The following is a 22,690-nucleotide window of genomic DNA, read 5'->3' as shown; positions in this document are numbered from 1 at the left end:
AAGAGCTTTCTCACTATAACTTGTTTGGCTGCAAGAAGTTTAATGCATGCATATGTAAGGAGGCAATAACTAGATTTACGACAATGGCAGGACATTTATCAATTTCTGATGGAATGTGATAAAAATGAAAATAAATCAGCCTTAGAGAAGCTTCCAACAGAATGCCTTTGGCCACACAAACAAACAGAAAAAAGAGATTCTGGTAAGAGCATATATAAAACAAACCAATCTTTAAAAGAAGTCACCGCTGTAGCAAAAGAGTAAATGCCTTTGCGTCTTAACAGAGGAGCTATAAAAATGTAGTTAATTTAAGATGAAGATTATGCAGAGCTGTTGGATTGATTGCTGAACACAGCAGCTGATGTTTACAGTCATATCCCACCTGGATGTCAATAGCCATAAATCTCATCAGCATTCTCTACTTTTTAGAATAAAGCTGGATCATTTCTGCCTACTTAGAAAGTCAACATGATGTAATCTGTAAATGCCTTATGGAACACTTACCCACAGAGCATTACAGAGTTAACAAGTACCAACATAACAGGGTCACTGGGATGTCTCAAGGCCTGGTTTTCCAGCTAGAGAAAAAACTGTGGTTGCCAAGCAGTGGTGATGATGCCTGCTAACTAACACCACAACTGCAACCATATGGAGTGAAAGTCCTCTCAGTATCTGGTGATCACTATGGCCATCAACAGAGAAATTCCTTGCAGCACATTTAGTGTAAAGCCCCTTTCCTTCCTTCTAAGCCTGCCATCCGTGACCTTCGTTTCACATTTCCATGTTCCTATGTTGAAAGAGCAAACGTTTTTCTTTCCTGGCCATGCAGAATCTTGAAGCCCTCTCTCTCACATCCCTCCCAGTGGCCACAGGGAACCATGTGCTTCAGAGGGAGTAGAGCATTTCATTTTATAATCACATTAGGAAGAGAAGACCCAGGAAAGCATTGGTCCACTTCTCAATAAAGAAGAAAAGCTAACAACAGAAAATGCTAAGTTCAAACTGCTAGATACTTTTTTTTACACAAATGAAGACTTCATGTGTTATGTGGCAGCTAATATTAATATCAGTGACAAATGAGCAAGAATAGGAAATAGGAGTAGGAAAAGAACAAGAGACAGCCCTCAAGAGTATTAGATATTTGCAGATAACCTGGACATGAACTTCACCCAGGAGCACTCAGAGCAAGTGAAATCATCTCAAAGTCACAGAGAACTTGGACAGGGTGGTTGAGACACTGGGTGGAAGAAAGTGAATGTCATCCATAATGTTATAAAGGAAAAACAAAGGGAGCCATGGGGTTGGACTAAATCTCAAGAGATCCCTTTCAATCTCAACTATTTTCTGATTGTGTGGTACAGACCTATCACTAACTTAATTACTGGAAAATGATGGCACAACCTCTTTTTAAGTAGGTAGGAGAAAACAAGGATACAGGAAACAGCCAAAAGGAATTTATTAGATCTGCCTTCCTTCTAGGAAAGAGTAGATCACACACAGAGGGTTTGAGAAAACAAATAAAGCAATACAGGGAGATTTAGACTTTCATGAAGATGTAAATAGGTCTTATACATCTTCATAAACATGTAGGAAAAACAGGCTGAATGAAGTTGAAATGGTAGACAAAGTGGATGGAAAAAAAAAACCCACAAACTTTAAAGCACAAGAAGAAAGGATCCATCCTGAATTTACTGGTATGCAGTGCTTTTATTTATAGCCTGGAAGATGGAACAGAGTACACCTATTAAATCTGCACATTACAAAGCCAAGATCTACAAATACACTGATGGGCAGGACTAAATTCATTTAAAAACAATGTAACTTGATGCACAAGTTTCTAAATTGGAGTAGGAATAATTAACTGCATGTTGCAAAACAAAAAAAACCAATCATCATACTGAGAATTATAAACAGGTACATACACCCAGGCACAAACAAAACCTGCCAATTGACCTGGAATTGATTAGCACCTCAGTTACCGTGCCCTGTTTAGGTCATCACACTTCTAAGCAGTGAAGAATGACCAAGGGAAGAGAAACAACAACAACAACTGGTGATCTAGAGGTTATGAGAAATGGTTTAAGAATCTGAGATCTAGCCTCAAGAATACTGAAGAGAAACAAACTGACAAGTATGTAAAAGCCTTGTTCAAAAACATAAAAGAGATAAACAATATATGATGAACTGCTACAAGACTGAGAATAAAGACTTGAAAAATTTTGACAGTAAAGATGCTCTAAGCAGTGGAATAGGCTGCCTTGGGAGATTCTGGCATTTCTGTAACCACAGTTACAGGTTAGACATGTCTGACACTGATTTTTCATTAAAATTATCCTATTTTAAGAATAGACTGGATGAGATCCTTTCCATTATTATTCTTCTCTTATAGTAGTTGAGTACTTCAAGAACATTAATGTATTAATTTTTAAGATAACTTAAAAGACAAGCCTCCATTTCACAGGCAGAATCCAAGAAAGAAAATAATATCTGAGTATCTGCTAATTTGAATGTTAATCTCGTGTTTTGTTAATACTTCACTTTTATATAGTGAGCTGTACTTCAAAAATGAAGAGCACTGAAACCATTTGATCCCAAGAGGTCAGAGGACAAGTTAAGATGGTTACCAAGAAATAGAAATCACCTTGGAAAAGTCTGATTTAACCTACTTATTGACGGTAACAGGACAGGATGGGGAATTTTGGTTCCATTTCAATCTCTTAAAAGGAAAGTGATCTGTAACACCAAACATTTCTATACCTATTAAACTGTAACAACATGTACATACAGAACCTGCTTTTTCAGCAGCCTCTACATCAACTAATGCGCCACCTAAGTCAGAAAAATCACTTCCCTGCTGAAAGTCAAGATTGTGTTTCAATGCATGGAGACACTAGAGTGTTCTTTAAAAAGAAAAACAAGAGTTCAATACTAGCATTTTCTTTTCAGGTCTGATAAAACACTTCTCAGTTTTGTTGAAGTTTACAGCTCCAGGCACCAAATATCAAAAACTTTAGTCCAAATGGCTAAATATCTGTTGAAGTTGGGGTGGGGGGGGTGGGGTGGGGAAGCCAGAGAGTGAACAGTGTTATAATAAGTATTCAGCAATCATCTTAATGTTAGACAATGGCACAAGCCACTGAATGACCTGAATTTAAAGTCTCAGCAGAAAAAACAGGATTTAACATGGATGAGAAGAAAGGGCTTATCTGCAAGAACAGTTTAGAAAAATCTAATATTTATCAAATAAAAAGAGGAGCTTTATCTTGAGCAAGAGGATGCTTTGAATTGCAACAAAGAGTAACCAAAACGAGCCTGCAGTTCACCATGAAGCTGCACAGCTTTACTATGAGCTGGACATCACAGAGATCCAGAAAGGGCTTGAAAAGGAGGACGGTTCCCTAGAAAAACAGCTGTCGTAGGGCTGTCCTTCAGAAAGAAAGTGACTGCTATCCTACCTCCATCAGTGCCCTGCAAGTGTAAAGCTCCTTCCTTAGAAGTATTTGTATGACAGTGAGGCCTCATTCATGGCACTAAAAAGGAGCGCTGCTTTTGTTTCAAGACACCTTCTTCCTCAATCCTCATCTGGATAAGGATTTATTTTCATTTGGCAGTCACAAGATTATTAAGAGACAAGCATTAGGTGAAAGATAGCAGCATCACTGATGTTCGTGATGCTAAAGAATCTCCAGTAAATGACTGCAAAACTGTAGCCTTAAAAGCAATCAGCTTAGATTGATGAAGGTCCCACTGTGGTTCAAAAGTGACCTTACCCCTACTGACCACTGTCTTCCTCCTGCTGCCCCTGGCATTCATGTAGCTATGTCACATCAAGCCAATCAGGGAGCTGAGCTAGCTGAATGCTAACCATATACTTTTTTTTTATTAGCAGTACTTTTTGCTTCCAGTCGTATTAGCTCTCTACAGAGCCATACAAGCACAAAGCTACCATGGTAGAGGTGGTAGATATGCGTACAGGAAAGGCATGGGTAGGGAAAAGTAAATTGCCCCTTTCCAGGGCAGCAGAGAGCTATGGCAAGGTTTAACGACCAGCTGAAGTTGATCCAAGATTTCTTTTCTTGGATAAACCAAAGACTGTAGCATCAGAGCAGTATTTACACCCTTGGATGATATGGTTAACTAACATTGATTTATATGCTCCAAACCCAGAACATTCCTTGGAAGTTAGATAAACCACACACAAATTGCAAGTAATTTTTGAACAGTCTATAGAGCCTCTATGTAGTTACAGGACAGAAATATTTATTGCATTTGGCATGGAAGTTGCAGTCTGTGAACACTGGGCAAAAAAACAGAAATGGGTGAGCACTAGAGCACCAGATAGCAAGCAAATTCTTTCTTTTCCTTTCCTAATAAATTATTCACAAAGGTGAACAGCTGTCACACTGACATTTCAGATCTGAAATATAGTTAAGAGCAAGTTATAACTAAGGCAAAGAAAATGAATGTCAGAAAGTTTTGTTTTTTTCAAATTTCAGATAAGCTTTTTAGCCCTAGGGTTAATCAGAGAGCTAGAGAGCTCTGTTCAGAGTCTAACTTCTTACCAGAAAAATGTTTCTTTGTGTAGTATGTGTGTAAACACGCACAAGTAAGGGTATATGTAAATAATATGGCACACCTTTAATTCATTGCCCAGGGTAATCAAAATACTAGTGGTCCTTCAGAGAATCTTCTTCTTCCTGTATTAAGCAACACCAATTAACAAGAGGAACTATCTGAGCAGCATACCCTGCAAAGCAGCTCCACAACCTCACCCTGCAGTCAGCAAGGTTTCTGACCTTTTACAGAGGTACCTGATGGAGATGTAGGTCCTCCACAGCAAAGTTAGCTGCTGCACATCGTTACCAAAGTGTGCCCAGCTGTCAGGTTAATTCAGCTAATGGTAATACCAAGGGAAAGTAATCATAGCCTGACACATGACTGCTTAACATGCTGCCAGATTGCATGCAGCCAGGGAAGTTGAATAGGTGAAGCTATAGCAAAATGAAAACAAGCTCTAATTATCTCTAGTCTACTAACATATTTCTCATGACAGTCCTGTGACACTGACAAGAATTCCCAAAGTCTAAATCTTTTACCTTCACATATGGTCACAGCAGCTAAAGACTCTGTACTGCAGCCATGAATACATATGACAGTTGCTTCAAAAGGTAAAAATATTTCAAGTAAGGGATGCTGGTCCATCCAAAGGCCAGCTGTCAGCACCATTTCTGAACTGGACACAACAGAGTGTCCAGGTAAAAGCTTTTCTTTCCATAGCCAACAGCATTTCTCTCATTTCCTCTCTCGGCAGAGCAGCTAAATATTGAACAAATTTAAGCATTTGATATTCTCAAGCAGAGGCAGAGAAGTTGAGACTTGCTCACAGCCGCAAAAACCAAGAGAACCAAGATCAGCACCCAGAAGGCCTTGGCTATCAGATCGATACGAAGTAAAAAGGCAGGAGAGAGAGAATCGTGCACTAATTGGATTTAGCCTACAGGGTTTCTTCAGTGTTTCTCCACAAGTATTCAAATTGCTAAGAAAAGAGCTAACGCACCTCACAGGGAAGTTTACTTTAACATCAATTCCACAAGCACTGGAAACAGACACACTTTACACAGCCACACACAAACAGGACATATCTTCTGATGAAAATCTGTTTTGTAATCAAAATCTTGATTGCTTCATTTGTGGGGAGAGGGAAGGTGGATCAAGAAATATAAACATACACAGAAATTATACAGCTATGGATTCCAAGTTTAAATATGAACCCAGAGAGATTATATTCAGAGAACGAGGACCAGCTATAACATCCCCAGCCACATTATGTGACAAAATAAGACACCTGCAGCTGCATACCGCTTACTAAAAATTAAAACCAGTACCATTTATCTGCCTGCCAGCACATGTTTACAAAGAAATGGGACTGCCTTTCCTTCCCCCAACCCAAAAAAAAAAAAAAGGTTATATTTAGAATCTGTGCTTTTATTTCACAAACTCCAAGACGTGCCACGGCCTGTACATCCTCTACAGCATATCAAATCTGACCAAGCATAGATCACACAGGATACTGTATTTATTGGGCTAACGCTGTGAGAAGGACATAGATTTATAGTGCAACTGCCAGCACAACAGATATTTAATATATAAGGCAGGATCATCAAGACAGAATTTCCTTTGACCTATACAGACAGCCCATTGCCAGTAAGTCAGGAATAGGAACATTCAGTCTCCCTGCTATGAATAAATGAAGCATTCAAAAGAATAGGGAGCATTTTGGTTCCAACAGAGAAGTATTCAGCTAAACCATGTATCTCATTTGTTCAGACATTTCACGTATAGTGTAGAGTATTTGCACTGTTTCTGCGTTTCCCCTTCTCTAGCCAAGTAACAAGAGTATGAAATATATTCAGGAGCAACAGGGGAAGAAAAGGCTTTGTTAGTCTATTAGATCCCTAAGCAACCACCATGTTATAGCATCATAAGATTGTTAGTTGATACCCAGTCTTTACAAACCAGAAACAGGCCTGCATCCTGTACCCCAGCCATACTTCTCTGGATTATACTCACCCATTTGCTCCACAATTTCAGGTGGAAAAACTCGAGAAGCAAAAGCTCGCCGGAAAATATCTGAGAATTCTTTGTCAAGGCCCCCAATGCCCATTTTCTCAAAATTCCAGTCTGGGTTGATGATTGACTGGCGGTTCTCCTTGGTCTTTGATTTACCTGCAAAAAAAAAGAAATCATTTCAAACACGTAGCACAGCAGAATTAAAACAAACAGAAGTACAAATACCAGAACAGTTCTACCAGGTCAGACCCATGTCCAGCTAACTCGATGTTCCGTTTCAAACGTTAGCCAGGAGGATGCACTATGACAAGGACGCCAAGGGTAGTATACCAGAAACTCAGCTTACTTAGTAAACTATTTTCCCAGCCTTTCCAACTGTCCAGTTCAGGTATTTCTTGAGCCAGGTGTTGCTCCTATGTATTTAAGAATCCACAGTACATTTCTCTGCCACAAGTTTATGGAGGTCCCCTTGGACCCATATACTTAGTACCCAGAGTGCCCTACAGCATCTAGCTCACCATGTCTGCTACTGGCTGCACAACCAAACACCTCCTTTCACATGTCTGCGCCAGCTCCTACCAGCTTCATTTCATGTCCCCCAAATCTTATATCTGAAGAGACAGTAAAAACTCTCGGTACCCACTCTCTTTCAGGCTACCTGGGATGGTAATAGGTTTGTCCTGTATCCTCCTCAGTCGTGCCTTTTCCAGGCAGAGCAGTCCTCACTTGTTCTTCCTTCCTTATGCAGCAGCTGCTCCACACTTGAGCACCCTTGCTCTCCTCTCAGTCTTCTCTGTTTCACTACATCCTTTGACAGACAGGCAGTGCTTTGTTTGTATCTTAAATACAGGTACAAAGTTATGCTCCGCTTTGTTCATATTCCTTTATTAACAACGTGTAATAATTCTTAACAACCCTGCTTAATAATTCTTAACAACAGGGCTCAGGCTGCTACTAAGCACGGGTCCAGCATTTCTTTGAAACTATCACACCTGGGACCTTGGCCCAAAACAGCAGTCATTTTTGACTGAAGTTAGGAGCATTTTTCCTCCCACGCATCACTTTACATTTATTTATAGTGAATTTCCTCTGCCATTTTATTTCTTAGTCACTGAGCTCCATAAGAGCAAGCTTGTCACCTCATTACTCAGTCTTTTTTCCCGTTTATTCAATAATTACAATGAAAAGCAAAGGCCCCAGTAGAGATTCATGCTGAACTCTACTGGAACTGGCTATTTACTTCTACGCTTTCATCACTCACCTACTCATGCAAGGACCTTCTCTCTTACAGATCTCTGGTTAGATTCTTTTTAAAGAAACACTGATAAAGAACTTTGCTGGAAGAGCTCTGGAAAACAAGCAGACTATGTCAGCCCTTATGCCTGTGCTTTTTGATTCCCATAATGAACTCCAGTGGGGTCATGAAGTAGGACTGCCCTTACAGAAGACAGGCTGACCCCTCCCAGTGTTATCATCTTTATATAGATATCCACTAATTTAATTCTTTATTACAGTTTCTGTTGATTTCTTCTGTACAGATTTCAGGTTCAAAGATCTGTAGCTCTCCAGACCTTCTCTAGAATCCTTTTAAAAACAGACAGCACATTCGCCATCTTGCAGTCCTCAGATACCAGAACAATTTTAAGCAAGGTTACACAAAACAATTATGAGGTCAGCTAGATCCTTTACAGCTCAGAAGAATAAAAGCCAGTCTTGGCAAACCACTACGGTTCATTTTGTCTGTATGTTCCATGACCTCTTCTAGAGCTACTTCAAGTTCAGCCAGATCCCCTAAGCACAGGTTTTTATAGTCTCCATGCAATAACTGCCCTCCTTTCCCTTTTGCTGATGAACCACACGTGTTTCAGTCTTACAGAGCTCCTTACTCCCTTTTCAGAGAAGTTTTAAATTACTCAGGGCATTTAGGAAGTAGACAAGAAGTGCAAATGCTCCTATAAGAATACTGCTGAGATGCTGTCAAATCCATGTAGTCTTACCTTAAGTTTTACTCAAGGGAATTTATTCAAGGGAATTTATAAACAAGCATTGACACTCTTATCAGTTAGATTGACGCTTCCAAATGGCTTTCAGCATCATCACTTTGCTTAGCTACCAGAAAAAACAACAGTAGTATAAAAATCCAGAGAGAAAACAAAGACTCTGAAGATTATCCTTAACTCACACGGAAATTGGATGTCTTGTATTTTCTTAGACTTACACAGTGCTTTACAGGATCAGCCCTGAGGACCATTATCTCCCCTAAAAAGCCAGTCATGGCAAACTACAACTGGCATTGCTACATCAGCATTTTGCTGATTTGTTCCATAACCTCTTCTAGGGATACTTCAAGGCAAGCCAGACAACGAGCTAGCATCTAGAAGTCCAGTAAGTACACTAAACAAAAGTTCTGTGTTAGCTGAATTAGACTGCTATTAATCTTGGTCTAAACACAGCTGGAATCAATATTTCAATTCCAAGTGCAGCAAAACAAACAAGAACATGCCTTTAACTAACACATTAGGGACACCATGGTAGTATGTATAACATATAGTACTAATACACAGCACCATGCAAGGCACAGTATGCATTTGACTCAATGATTACTGTGCATTTATTATCTCATTGCTCCACTACAGTTTTTAGATCAGACCACTCACCCAGGGATGTTCCTCTTCCTGTAGAGCTTAGCCTACACCCCCCCCTTCTGGCTGCATCTGATCACAATAAAATTCTTGCAGATTTAATTAAAATATCATCCACCCGTTTTATAAAACATAATTTTATGCTAAGTATAAGAAATAGAATTTACTTTTTTAAGTGATTACAATTCTTTTCTGTTGAAAAAAATAAAGGCCCTTTATTGAAGGGAGTGCTCAGTGATGCTTACTTTACTTCTGTCTCCTCAGAATTTAATTATTCAAAACTTTACAATTCTCCAGAGAATAACAAAGCACATTAGGTAGCTCTGGCTCAGATCAATGAGGAGCTTAAATAAAGTACCAATCTGACAGAAGTAAACTGAGGCATAAACAACTCTTTTGTCTTGTCTGCAGACAATGAAATTGAATCACAGTGAAGGATTCCTATTTCCAATCAATCAGCTCTCCCACAGGACCACTCTTCACACCTATACACACTAGGAGGAAGATCACAGGTCATTATATGGATATTAACAAAGTAAAATATCACTGCTTGCTCTGATGCAATAAATTGGATTATGTTAATACTCACCTCAAGCTGTCCTATCAAAACACAGTAAAACTAAACGGGCTGTAATCATGTAATCACAGGTATGAACTAATTGTCCATGCAAATTTCATTCAGTGCTCTTAAAACTTGCATCGTTGTTAATATGCTTAATTACAGTCATCTACAATTCAGTCTATGGACCTCTGAAGGGGTTTTTTCAGTACAGATGACTGGCTGCACTTTCAGATAAAAACATCCACAAAAGATGCAAGATATGTGATTACACAACAGCCTCACGTCTCCCCATTTTCTGGAGCGACTGTAGCACGTGAAGCAGACAACTACAGAACATGGAGTCACAGCTTCGCATTTGAGGGAAGATGGCACTTCAGGGCACCATCAAAACTCAGCCTCTGCCACAAGCTCCTGCAATGCTGAATGAGTTGAATTCTACTTTTCCTAAGTGGCTACTACCCTCAGATGTTTTATTTCTGTAATAAATACTCAAAGTACTGAGCATTCACAGCCAAGCAGAGCTGTGATTTGAAGCCTACTGCAAAAATAATAAGTATTAAAACTCAACTGAATATTCAACTGAGTGCTCATCTGAGCTGGCCAGGTTCACTGAACTCCCACTCACAGCAGCCTCCACCTGCCACTTCTCATCTGTGGAAGAGCAGCAGCAAAAGGAGAAGTTTTCTTAGCTCACAGACTCCAGGAAGAGGAAACAAAATAGGAAAGGAAAATGAGAAAAAAGAAAAGCAAGAGTGTCTGTTCAAGTACAGGACTTGAATCACACCCAGAAAAGAACGCCTAGAGCCATATTACCAGCAAGGAAGATATTTGCAACTGTAGGCTTGCCAAGTGTCATCCACTTCGTACAACTGATAAGAAAAGGAAAGGAACAGCCAGACTAACAGAGTGTGTATCTGTTCTGCAGGACAGCTACCATGGTCCCAGAGTACACACAAAGCAAACTGCAGGGAAGGGGCCCTCACTGCCCACTTTGTGGTCCAGGCCCCCATCATTCAAGCTGGTGGCTCTATGACAACACACCAGATTCCTCCCTAGCTCTCCACCAGTTTCTTTCTAAATGGATATGTGGAGGACACATCAATTATTCCCCAATTTCTTTGCTAGTAAAGTCTGAAATTGTACATAACGATTTGTTTTGTTGGGGTTTTCGAAACTGCCTCTTTAAAAAAAGTTCATAGTTTTGTTAATAATCTTGCTGTGTAAACAATTAAAATAAACACAGACAATGAACCCACTGTGCTGTGTTTTGCAGCTGTCATCAGTTTCTGAAGAGCAGGACTTTCAGAAGTCAGGAAAATTGAAGTGCTCTTCAGAAGCTGTCCTCTCTCCTTGAAGAATAGATTTCATTAGAAAAGGGATTTTCAGAAGTTTTGCACTCACTTTGAAATTTTGGCCACACATTCAAAAAAGTTCGCAATTTCCTATTTCCCTGTTGTTTTAATTAAATTCAATTAAAGTGGTGTTGGCTTGTTAGCGTCCCTGAAAATATCATTTTCTGATGTTTAAAGAGTTAAAATATTTCAACTAGTTGCTGACTTTTGCTGAAGCTACTGTTCCACGTTGCCTTTCTAATCTAGGCCTAGGAGTGCAGGTTAACTTCTCTACTCATCTGACTAGACTTACTATTGTCAAAATCTCTGAAAGTCACACTCACTTTTTCTCCTCCTAGCTCTGTGTCTGTATATTTTAGATACACCGTGGTGGTAAGCATGGTATAGAGACCCCCAGAACTGCTCTAGTACGTTGGTCACTTGTGGAGCTTCATACTGGGAGGACAGTGACTTTTATAAAGCCCTTGTTTAGAGGCAGCAGAGTCTGATGGAGGGATGGTGTCTTCTCAGTGCAGTGCTTTTCAAGAGTCCTGAGCATCTACAAACTGCTTTCCAAAGGGTGTGACAGGTTCCTAAGGGATCAAATCCAGTCATCTGGAGTTTAAACAGATACCTGGGAGATATTTTGAGATGCAGTTTTCAATGGGTTAGGTCAACTGATGTAACCAGAAAAACAAACTTTGAGGCTTTCAAGTCTCTGAAGCCTGAAAAGCAGCAAACGTCAAGCATTATTTATCTCTTTGGATACAGTAACACTTACCGATCAGATTGAGAGAGGAATTCTCAGCTTTTTCAAAGGCAACTTGACTGTTTCCAAGAATTAAACCAACCTCAATCTGCAAAAGGGAGGGAAACAAATAATTACATTAAGCTATTAGGCTCAACTTCAGATTGCTCCTTAGGTATCTCTGAGCACATCGCAGAAGGCAAAAAAGAGCAGCAAAAGCTCTACTACAAAAGTAATTGGGAAGAATGTGAAATACCAACACCTCCTCTAAAACTATTATCATTGAATGCACAAGCTCATCAGGTATAGTAAATTGTTTTTTTAAAGTTATTTGTTTAGTTCAAAACCAATTATTTTATTTCAGCAAGATCTAGCAAGTAAAGAAGAAAATAAAATTATGTCCTTTCTACAGAAGGTAAAATCAAAACTGGACTTATCTGGAAGACAAAAAGGCTCAAGTGAGGATGCTTCCATGAATTAGTACCTAAAGACCAGAAGATATTCCTTGTATCTTCCCCAGCTCTGCACTTGAGTGGGTGCAACTCTAAGCTCTCACCTGCACAAGCTCAGGAGACTGCATTAAACTGAAAACAATTCTCCTTATCTTCTCTGAGGCAAAAGACGCAGCCAGATGAAACAAATGTTCAACTTCTCCAAATGCAAGTAACCTAAATTCATCCTTACAGCAAGATCTGATCAGTATTTGAATCTCTGCAATCCCTAGGGAATGAACATGAATTCCTGCAAGCCTACCTTCTGCTTTTTGCTTGCTCCAGACTCTCCTTTGAGAATGCTGGGGTCCATAGCTTCCATGTCCTTTACCAACAGGCCAAAAAGTTTGTCATTAAAGCTGAACACAAGCTGTGGAAAGAAAAAACAGAAGGGGATTTTAACTCATTAAAAATCTAAAAAGGACTTTGATAAGGCTACTAACATTTGAAGAGAAAGGGGCCTGAAGACTTAAGTTTACCACCCAACAAATTCCACGTAGTTTTTACCCTGTAAAGGGCTGGTGTACTGAACATGTCCTTTTCATGTCCCATACTTAAGAGTAACAGAGCAAAAGTTGCAGAACATGAAGTCAATTGGAAAAACTCAAAGAAAAACTCTCCTTCCAAGAAAAGCTTCCCTTCCCCCACCTTTTCTCCCTGGCTAAATGTTCTACATCATTCCTTGACATTTTCCTCTCACTTTAAATATTGGTGCTAGGTAAGCAGAACAATTTAGCTCAAACCTTTTTGATCTTTCGCATTTCAGTTTGACAAGGATACCTAAAACATAGTGCTGGAGTAATGACAGACAGAATGAATATTACAAGAAGTAAGGTCCATCCCACAGAAAAGCAGGCTGTCTCTGCACTATTCCCTTCCTCCAAGATTACATTCGCCACTGATTTGAGATTCAGACCCTGCAAGTTGTAAACTACTATGAGTGACAGACCTTGACCTGTCCTGAGAATATGGCAAACCAGAGGCTATCACAGATGTTCACAGGGGCAGAAGCCCACCTGCTGCAGAGCTGAGAAGGCTCAGTTATAGGAACATTAGCTTTCAGAAATCCCTAAGTAAAATGCTTCATACCTATTTTACTACTGGAGTCCATAGAGTAGCAATAAATGTTACAATAAAATACACTGCGCTTGAAAGGTGCTACTGAGAATTAATTAAAACGGGTGTTCATTTTGATCTTATATAGAAGGAAGACACAAGTGACTTCTCAAAAGACTCCAGAAGCTGCTTATATCCAACCAGGCCACAACGGAGAGAGAACACAGCTCTCTCAAGCCTTGGGATTTTCCTCACAATGAAAGACATATTTCTTTAGATAAGGAAAAGGCAGATTTTAAACCACTCTGCTCATGCTTTTAGTGTAAGTCACGATGGTTCAACTTTGCATAAAGAAACCATTCACACAATGAACAATTTCTGCCTATTAGCTGTCCTTTGCAGCACAGAGTCAGTACGTGGGCATTCTTCAGTATTGTACATCACTGTAGTACAAGCATGCACATGTTAATTAAGAACATTTTGGCCTTAAAAAAACAAAACAAAACCCACACCTGCTGGCCTACTGAGAAGGCTTGGCTGTTGAACTGCTGGATGAATTCAGCAGCCATCTTGTCTGTGTCGTAGGGGTTGGAGTCAATGTTCTTCTTCTGCAGAAAATCTATCTCAATTGTCATTGTGCCAATACACTGCTTAGCCTTGTCAAAAGTGTATAAGGAAACTGTTAAAAAAAAAGAAACAGCACATTTCAGAACAGCAAGAACCTGCCGCAATATATTAAGCGTACTGTGAGTTTGGCAATACACATTCTTCCATTCAGAATCAGTACTTAATAAAATTGAATATATTATTTCCGATAGAGACCCTTATTTCTCTTACATCCACATTCTACTACAAGATCAAAAATACAGCAAATGTATCTCCACTGAAAATACCTGCATTTCTTTAAAAACCCTAATAGTCTCCTTTAAAACAGCTCAAACACCATACAAGCTTTGGGGGATAAGGACAATGAAAGCAAATCCACACATGCTCTAGTACCACAATAGCTCTATCTACATCTACGGGTTTGGAGGGCATGTCTTCAGAAAGCCCAAAAGCAAGCAATAAGAGTAGTCTTGCCCAGAAAAGCAATACAAGAGGTCATAACTGCTTTTCTCTAACAACAGACTAACTAGCTCTTTTCCAGATCAGGTAGCAGAAAGTTAGATTACCTGCGAATTCAAGTGCAGTAACATAATCTATCAGGCTTCTACAGCCCAGAACGAAGCATCAACTTCCCTTCATCTCTGACACAGAGGAAATAGCTGCTACCCCAGAGGTGCACTTGTGCCTATCCTAACATGCCCCAGGTTACCTTCAGCAATGCAGAATCAATTGAACAGCCTTGAAAACAGGACAGAAAGCAAAGTGGCATGGAAGGTAATTCACAGTCACTGCCAACTGCACCTAATCCACACAGGTCTTAAGTTACATTGCATCAAAAACAAGAGGCCACTTAGGGCTGTTACTGCTAGAGGGAAGAGGATAGAAAGTAAAGAAGAGCCTGGTCCACAACTTCAGGGATACTGTCTCAGCACAATTGATCAGAAGGACAGGATCTCACAAAGCAGACAGTCCTAATAATTCACAGACTGGACTGCAGCAAAGGACAGAAGCAGATGTCTCTCCAGAAGACTAAGGAACATTATAGGTTTGCTTTGAATCCAGAGAAGAAAGTCTCATCTGATACAGAAGTCAGAACTAAGAGTAAAGCAATAGCAGGTGAATAAGAGAAATGTGCTTCACACATAACCTACTATTTCCTATCAAGCCTCTTGGCAGTAGAATGGTTCCAGAATAAACCTGCAGACTACTGGGAAGATGTGACATCACAACAAGCATCCAGCATGCTATGATACATGATTAATTCAATTTAAGAGAATAAAGAGAGCCTGTCTCTTCCTTAAGTTGTTACGAGAAGACACATAGGTCATCACAGCATGCACTTTTAACATCCTTCCTGGTATAAGAATAGGCCACTAGAAATAAGCTGTCAAAGAAAGATCTTCCAGGAAATAGGGATAAAGATGAAACACCAAACCACTTCCTGAACTGAGGTATATCTATTATATCAACTAGTTCTTTCAAAAAGAGCTATAGCAGCAGGGTTATCGCATAAGCCATAGCTTATGAAGGAGAGACTTTGGTCCTGCAACAGGATAACATGAGTTGTTCTTACCTTGCAGGTCACTTCAGGGCAGTTAATTCCTTTTACTTGCCTAATCTCAGGGCTTTGTCAAACAAAAGCTTCCCAAAAGAATATCAGTCCCTGGATCTGGTCACATCACAGAACTGAGGTGTCAACTGAATATCAGTAGTGCTTACATCAAGGACTGAATGCTGGGGGTGTCTAGTACAGAGATGAACAGTAATGCACCACTGGTGATGCACTCCAGTAAGCAATATACAGCACCAGCTTCAAAAGCCTGTAACATCCTAGAAACAGAGAGGCAGGCTGAGAAGGTAGCAGTGACCTCCCGGTGCTGAGAATGCAGCTGAGGCAGCCAGCCCCTGACTCCAGATGTGCATCTCCAAATGTAACACAGGAACTGATGAAACTGAACTGCACTCAATGCAAGACAACTGCATCCACTCAAGGCACCCAACCTTTCCACAAAGGCAAACTTACAAGATTCACTCACCTGGAAAACCTTTACCATATCAATAGGGGCTTAACAGGACTCAGCTTCACTATACCACTGAGCAGTGGACTGAATTTAAAACTAGCATTTAAAACAGTTTTCACATTATTAGGTGAACAAGACAAAAGGAGAGCCCTAGTAAATCACTAGTTTTATGAATACTTCTCCCTACCTGTAGAATAGCTTTACAAATCCTTTAGACTCAGCAGGGAGTCATATGACATTTAGTCACTCTGCATAAAATTATGGCATTATTTTTCTTAACACATGTTCCCACATAGTTGGTAAGTTTATAGCAAGGTCTAGTACAAGTACAATCACAAATCTGCTCTAACAGCTAATCATGCTGAATATTAGTGTTTCTTTCCCCAAATAACTTTAGTACTAACAAGCATTTATCTGTAAGCCAGCTGGCACATATTACTGATCAGCAACCAAACAAGCATGAGAAATCAATTTATGGGTCTCCCCCCCTCATTTTAGGTTATTCTTTAGTTTAAAAAACAAAACAAAACAAAATCAGCTAGCAAAAAGAACTGGCTTCCAAGCAAGATCTGTGAGGTGTCTAGTTGTGTAGAGAGGCAAACTGACCCACTCTAGCTTGTCACTACAAAAAGAGATTCACAAAGACATCAGACTTCACACTCAAGTACTGATCCATGCCCAGGAACGTGCTGAGACCAAAGGAGCTGGGAAAACAAACAGCCACAGAGTGAGCTTCCCTAACAGTATCTCGCATCCACAGCTGCACCACTTCTCAGTCTATCCTCACTTTTTGACACAGGATGCAGTCAGTCACCAGCTCTGCCTGCAATCCTCAAATGAGAGGAGAATTCCTTGGAATCACCTTAAACACCTCAAACGGAAAAACAGTGGCCTAACGAACAGTTTGCTACACCTCAATGACCATGAGCCAGCCAACCATTAGAGCAGGCTTCATCACAGAAACCTTGTCAAAGAAAAGGATAAGATGGCTGCCCCCAGGAGCACACAGGTCATTCCTGATGGTCAAGAGGACATGATCCATTACCCTGATCTGCTGCTGCAAAGAACATGGAGACCTTCCTATTACAAGCTGCTGCCAGGAGTTTGGTCAATACTCCAGAAGCTACAGACACATTAAACAGCAGCACCTATAACTGACGGTGATGCCAATTGTTCATAAATCAGAGGTAACGGTGACAGATAGCACGAATAAATGAAAAAGAGAGCATGCAAGCTGAGATGCAAATCAGACTCCTCTTTGAACATTGGGAAAAGCTTGTCAGGCTCAGTTAAGACTTGAAATTGGAATACAAATCTGCAACTTGCACAAACTCAAGATGGCATCCCTTTCCCTTCATCATACTGCAGAATATTCTAGTCAGTTATTGGTGAAAACATCAGTGCTGCTCCCAAAGCTCATCACTCCAGCTACCCAGAGCACACTGCTGGCTTTTGGCAACTCTTAACACTAAAACTTCCCCATTCTCAATACTCAAATTTAGATGCCAAGAATATCCTCAATGACAACAGCTGTTTTCTGTTTGCTGATAAGTGATTTCCAAAGCCACAAGAACAGACTACCCAGGACACGTTACATGTTCACATCTGCATGTGGACACTGATGTCCCATACAGAGCTATGCTGATATACTAGTAGTCGTCTCAACAGTCAAAATAGTCCTCCAGGTTTTGAAAATGTTAAGAGACAGAAAGCCTGCAGATAACGAGAGCAACTCCCGTTCACTAATGAGGGCCTCATATTACCTGGGGAGGGCTGAAGGATTGGAGATTTTCCAATTTAGTTTCACTTCAGTATGGAAACATGCAATTTAGCTTTTATAAACACGTCATGATCGTGCTGCTGACTGACTTACCATCTATCTCTTGACCAATGGAAAGGCCAGCCCATTTTCTCTGTAAAAACAAGACAAAAACTTCAGAAAACCTGTCATTCAGTAGAACAAATGCCCACACAAAGTCAGCATCCACACTCAGAAAAGCAGGCTCCCCATGAGAACCTTGAGAAGCAGCAAAAAAGGGCAGAATAGGTTTTTACAAAGACCCCCAAATTAACAGGAAACAAGTCAAAAACATGGAATCATTTCCATTAGTAATTCTATTTTCTGACCTCAGGAGGTTGTTCTATCCAACCTCCTTCATGTTATTGGTCACCCCACCATCTGGGAGACAGAAGTTATCATACTGGATAGGGCTTTTCGTCATTCTGCTCATTTTCTACCACAGCTTAGGTGCTGATCACACAACAGGTAGTGCAAGAGGCAAGAAACACGCTCCATGATCATTTTGAAAACTTATATGTACTAGTTGCAGAAAATCATTGTCATGTGCTTTAAGGTATAATATTACCTAAATCAAAACTTGTTCAGAGAACTAGTAAGAATTAAACTGTTCAAATCCTTTAGGTCCCTTCAAATTCCTTTAAAAGTTTTGTGCAGCATAGAACTGCATGAGAAGTGGGAAATGGTTCAAAAATTATGTGACATGAAAATCCATGACCTTTACTATGCCAACAGTTCTGGCGTGATAATTGCAAAAATGGTATTTTTCCAATGGCTCTTGTGTTACAGATTGGATAGTGTGTATTCACAGTCCACATCTCAGGCTATGCAGTATTCACAGTCTCTTAAATATCTAAACCTTAGAGAGGCAGGAATCACAAAAATATATAAGTATCATTACACAAGGCTCTGGTAAGATCACATTTGAAACGTTGTCCTTTACCACCATTTATGTTTGGCTTTTTATCTGCAAGGAACAAGACTGGGTGAAGGAATACAATGACCTTTTTTAAAAAAATTAAAATTTCCCCCTATACACCCCCTCCAGTGTGTTCACGGTTCAAGCTTGAGGAAGGAATTCCCTTGGCATAACAGAGATCGACCTGTTAGAAATCATAGACCTGAGCAGGAAGTCTTACATGTATTCCAAAGAATACTGGTATTCCAAAGAAGGTGAAAACAAATTATGTTTCCATATTTAATCTCATGCTTCACAGCTTCCACTGTTTACCTGCAAGGCCAGGAATAGTTTTCCCCCTCCCTTTGACACTCCAGTTCATCAGCAAAAGATATCCTAAACTCACCTTCATCTGAAGAACCAGACACTGGTGACCACAAGGGCAAGAATGGTAGGCAGGCACACTGGTACTCCTGCAAACACTGGGCTTTGCTTAAACCCCCCAGGTTAAGCCTATGAAGCCTATCACCAAATTTCAGGACAAGAAGGAAAGCTGTCCAGGTTCTGCTAGAAAGATTAGTTAGGATCTTCTCCGTGGCAAGAGATATAGCTCAACTCCTATGTTCATTTGGGTGTTTTTCTGCTAGGAAGTTTGTTATCACTGCACAGCTCTTCATCTTTTGGGCTCTGCAGTATACAAGATTTTTCAGGGCTTTTGGTCTTTAAACCTGAGTTAAGATTATTACAGAGTACATGTGGTCAACAACTTTATGTGCATAATGAACGCACAACAAATAGACTTTCTTAGAGGTCTTAAGAGTTTGTGTCCACTACATGACCATGCATGAATACATAAGGTAAACGCACATTTTGTGAAACACTGGTTGCAATTACCCAAGGCTTCAGGAAATACTGGAAATGAAAACCCAGCATCAGGAATACTCAAATAAAACATTCATATACCAGTAGCTGTAACACTACCATAGTCACTTTTTAGAGGTAGGCAACCTACCTCATTCCATAGCAGAAGAGCTCTCCTGGCTCTACAACAACTACTGGAATCTACCATGAATGCATCTACTTTAACCCTGTGATACAAATATCTTCTACTGATAACTGCTTTTCAGTTTGGGCATCACAAATCATAGCTAGACATATGGTTAACATAACATCCTCTTCACCCTCTCATCCGGACAAATCTGAATTTGAACATGTCAAAAAGCAAAAAGTCATTTGGGGGCCTATGCCAAGACATCTGTTGAGGAAAAAAAGTCTTGCATTTGCAACATAGAGACTCAGCTTCTAGTCCAGTTACTAGCAGGAAAATACAAAAGCATTAAATCAGTGACCATGATTGTTGCAGTTTTACATTATGTGACTCACTGTGTAAGGCTGTTAAAGGCTACAAGATTCATTTTTCTATTAGAAGTTAATTATACTAATTATTTATTCTAACCATCATTTAACATGTGATAGCTTAATTAAGAAAGAGAAGACAAGTTAAATCTATTTTATGTATTTCATTGCACTTTTCATCTAGTCAATAAAAATCTCCAGCAGGTCTTTAAAAGAGCAAAACAGCAAAGAAAACCCTTTAAAGTCAAGGGAAATAAGGGAACAATAAAAATTCACAAGGAATAGCAGACATTGCTTTTCTTTTTGAAATAGTTTGTTTCTGCTGGGTTTTTAAAAGGTTAAATTACACATTGTCTAGTATCTTTATCCCACCATGTGCTAAAAATAGATCAAAATAATATAAGCAAGTTTGCTTCAGTTATAGTAAAAGTCTCCTTGAACTTTTGCTGTCAGAAATCAAATTTGCAGCATACATTTACACAGATGTCTCCCTCCAATTAGAAGTTAACCTTCAATCCTGACCTCAAAAGAGATTTTGCTTATTCTATACCAAAACAGTAAGTCAAACCATATAGTACCTGGGGCAAGCTGAACGCGATGCTGCCAGGAACAACTGAGGAATGCGTTCTCAGCGTGAAAATGTATTTGTGGTTGGGAGAGGTCTTCACAACAACATGTCTAGAAGAGAGAAAAGTATTTTACTTTGGTATATACTGAGCAGGATTTTGCCTTGCTCCCAGAGCTGTGGAAAAAAACAAGCCAGCTTATATCTGGTCCTATAAAGAAAAAAACAAAAGCTTTAGGCCTACACTATGATGCAGGCACACAGCAGTCTTTCACAGGAGTCCATCATCTTCAGTGATACAACGTGATCTCAAAGCCCAGCTGCAAGACATTGTACTAATAATTACTGTTTACATTCCCCCACCAGTAGCCCTTTACTTCAGGAATTGCACCATACAAATGTGAGAACACCAAACTATAACCACAAAGACCAAGGCTGCTATATCTAAAAATCGACACTGGTTTCACATCTCAAGCATCTAACACCAAAACATCAATATTTTGCCCCAATACAAGCAGTATCCCCCAGCTGTGATTTCAACAAGAAATAGATGCAAAGCCTACACAAAGATCTTAGTATATTGTTTAGAAATTTGATCGCAGAAAAAATGGAAGGAATTTCTGTACAAAAAGTAAAATCACATAAGCACTGAGGCTGTTCCTCCTGTTTGCTAGTGACCAACAGATCTTGAACTCAGACAGCATTTGAAGACCAGAAACACTGTTATAAAAACAGAACAATACAGTCAGGAGCAGACACAGCAGCAGCAATTGCATGTGCCTGTCTATCACTCTCAGAAGACAAGCTGTCGGGAACAAAGATACTCAAAAGCTGCTTATAGTTATCCTCAGACTATGCCTGATAGCTCTCATCATGTGATAGGCAGACTTCTTTTTGGCATAAGAAAGCAAAACAAGAGGAAGGTGGGATTTGTGTGCACTGGTGGCAGGGGCGATAGTGGAACCAGGTTTTACCTCATCTTCTTCTTCACAGCTGCCTGTACTTTAACTAACCATAGGGTAAATGAGGCCACGAACTCATGTGGTGTTCCCCTCTTACCAACTCTCCTACCCACGGTCAGAAACTAAGAGCTAGATGAACTATGCTAACAGCCAAGGCCCACGCTCCTGGCCATCCTCCCTCCCTCCCTGGCAGTGAATGTATTACATGCACATATGCTCTGTATATCTTCATTTGCATATGCACAGCGAATCCAGCACCATCCAAAAGCTGATCTGCTACATACGTATACATTGGCTACATCGTGTATGCTTAACAGGTTCAGCCACATGGTAGGAAGGAACATATGGCCCTTTGAGACTAGAGGAAATGTGTGGCCTGCATAGCCAAAAACACTAGACATCACTAGCTTTAGCCCAAACACACAGGGAAGCTTGGAAAACCTTTCCATGAACTGCCAGCACTTGATAGCATAGCAGGGTAAGAACACATTTTAAACATACCACACAGTGATACATACCTCCTCTGTCAGGTCGGCCAGTGATTTGACTCTTCACTGGTTCTGGCCCTAAATCACCCATTAGCTGCCTAAAACCCCAGCTGTAAGGACATGCACCCTTCCTTTTCCATCTCCTCCTGCCCTAAGCGTAAATCCAGAAACCCGTTATAGGTGGTATGGTTCCTTATAAATCTTACAGTGGGATAGCAAGACATTTACTGGTGCTTCATGCTGATCAGGGAAGGTTTCTGAGGACTGGGAGAAAGCATATGTCACTTCTGTCTTCAAGAAGGGCAAGAAGGAGGATCCAAGGAACTACACGCTGGTCAGCCTCACCTTAGTCCCTAGGAAAGGGATGGAGCAACTAATCCTGAAAGCCAAACATATTAAGGGACAAGAAAGTGACTGGGAATAGTCAGCATGGATTTAGAAAGGAAAATCAGGCCTGACCAATACTATAGTTTTCTACGATGAAATGGTGAGCTCTGAGGTTGGAGAGCGAGCTGCGGATGTTGTTTATCTCAATATTAGTAATGTTTTCTACACGGCCTTGCACAACAATCCTTATAGACAAACTGATGAAATAT

The 22,690-nt window shown here is 40.1% G+C and overlaps 1 protein-coding gene across 2 annotated transcripts in view; it reads right to left on the bottom strand.

The window, feature by feature from the left end:
* Window positions 1–22,690, bottom strand: part of NSF (N-ethylmaleimide sensitive factor, vesicle fusing ATPase) — an 84,040-nt gene that overhangs the window by 42,975 nt on the left and 18,375 nt on the right. For both annotated transcript variants that reach the window (XM_069786834.1, XM_069786833.1), the window contains exons 3-8: window positions 20,658–20,757; window positions 17,901–17,940; window positions 13,913–14,079; window positions 12,607–12,714; window positions 11,887–11,962; window positions 6,571–6,726 (exon numbers count right to left, since the gene is read on the bottom strand). In XM_069786834.1, coding sequence (XP_069642935.1) covers window positions 6,571–6,726; window positions 11,887–11,962; window positions 12,607–12,714; window positions 13,913–14,079; window positions 17,901–17,940; window positions 20,658–20,757 — 647 coding nt within the window. The remainder of the gene's footprint in view (window positions 1–6,570; window positions 6,727–11,886; window positions 11,963–12,606; window positions 12,715–13,912; window positions 14,080–17,900; window positions 17,941–20,657; window positions 20,758–22,690) is intronic.

Source organism: Haliaeetus albicilla, chromosome 7 (genome assembly GCF_947461875.1).
Source record: "Haliaeetus albicilla chromosome 7, bHalAlb1.1, whole genome shotgun sequence".
Classification (NCBI taxonomy): Eukaryota; Metazoa; Chordata; class Aves; order Accipitriformes; family Accipitridae; genus Haliaeetus; species Haliaeetus albicilla.
This window is presented reverse-complemented; position numbering and strand designations above follow the sequence as displayed.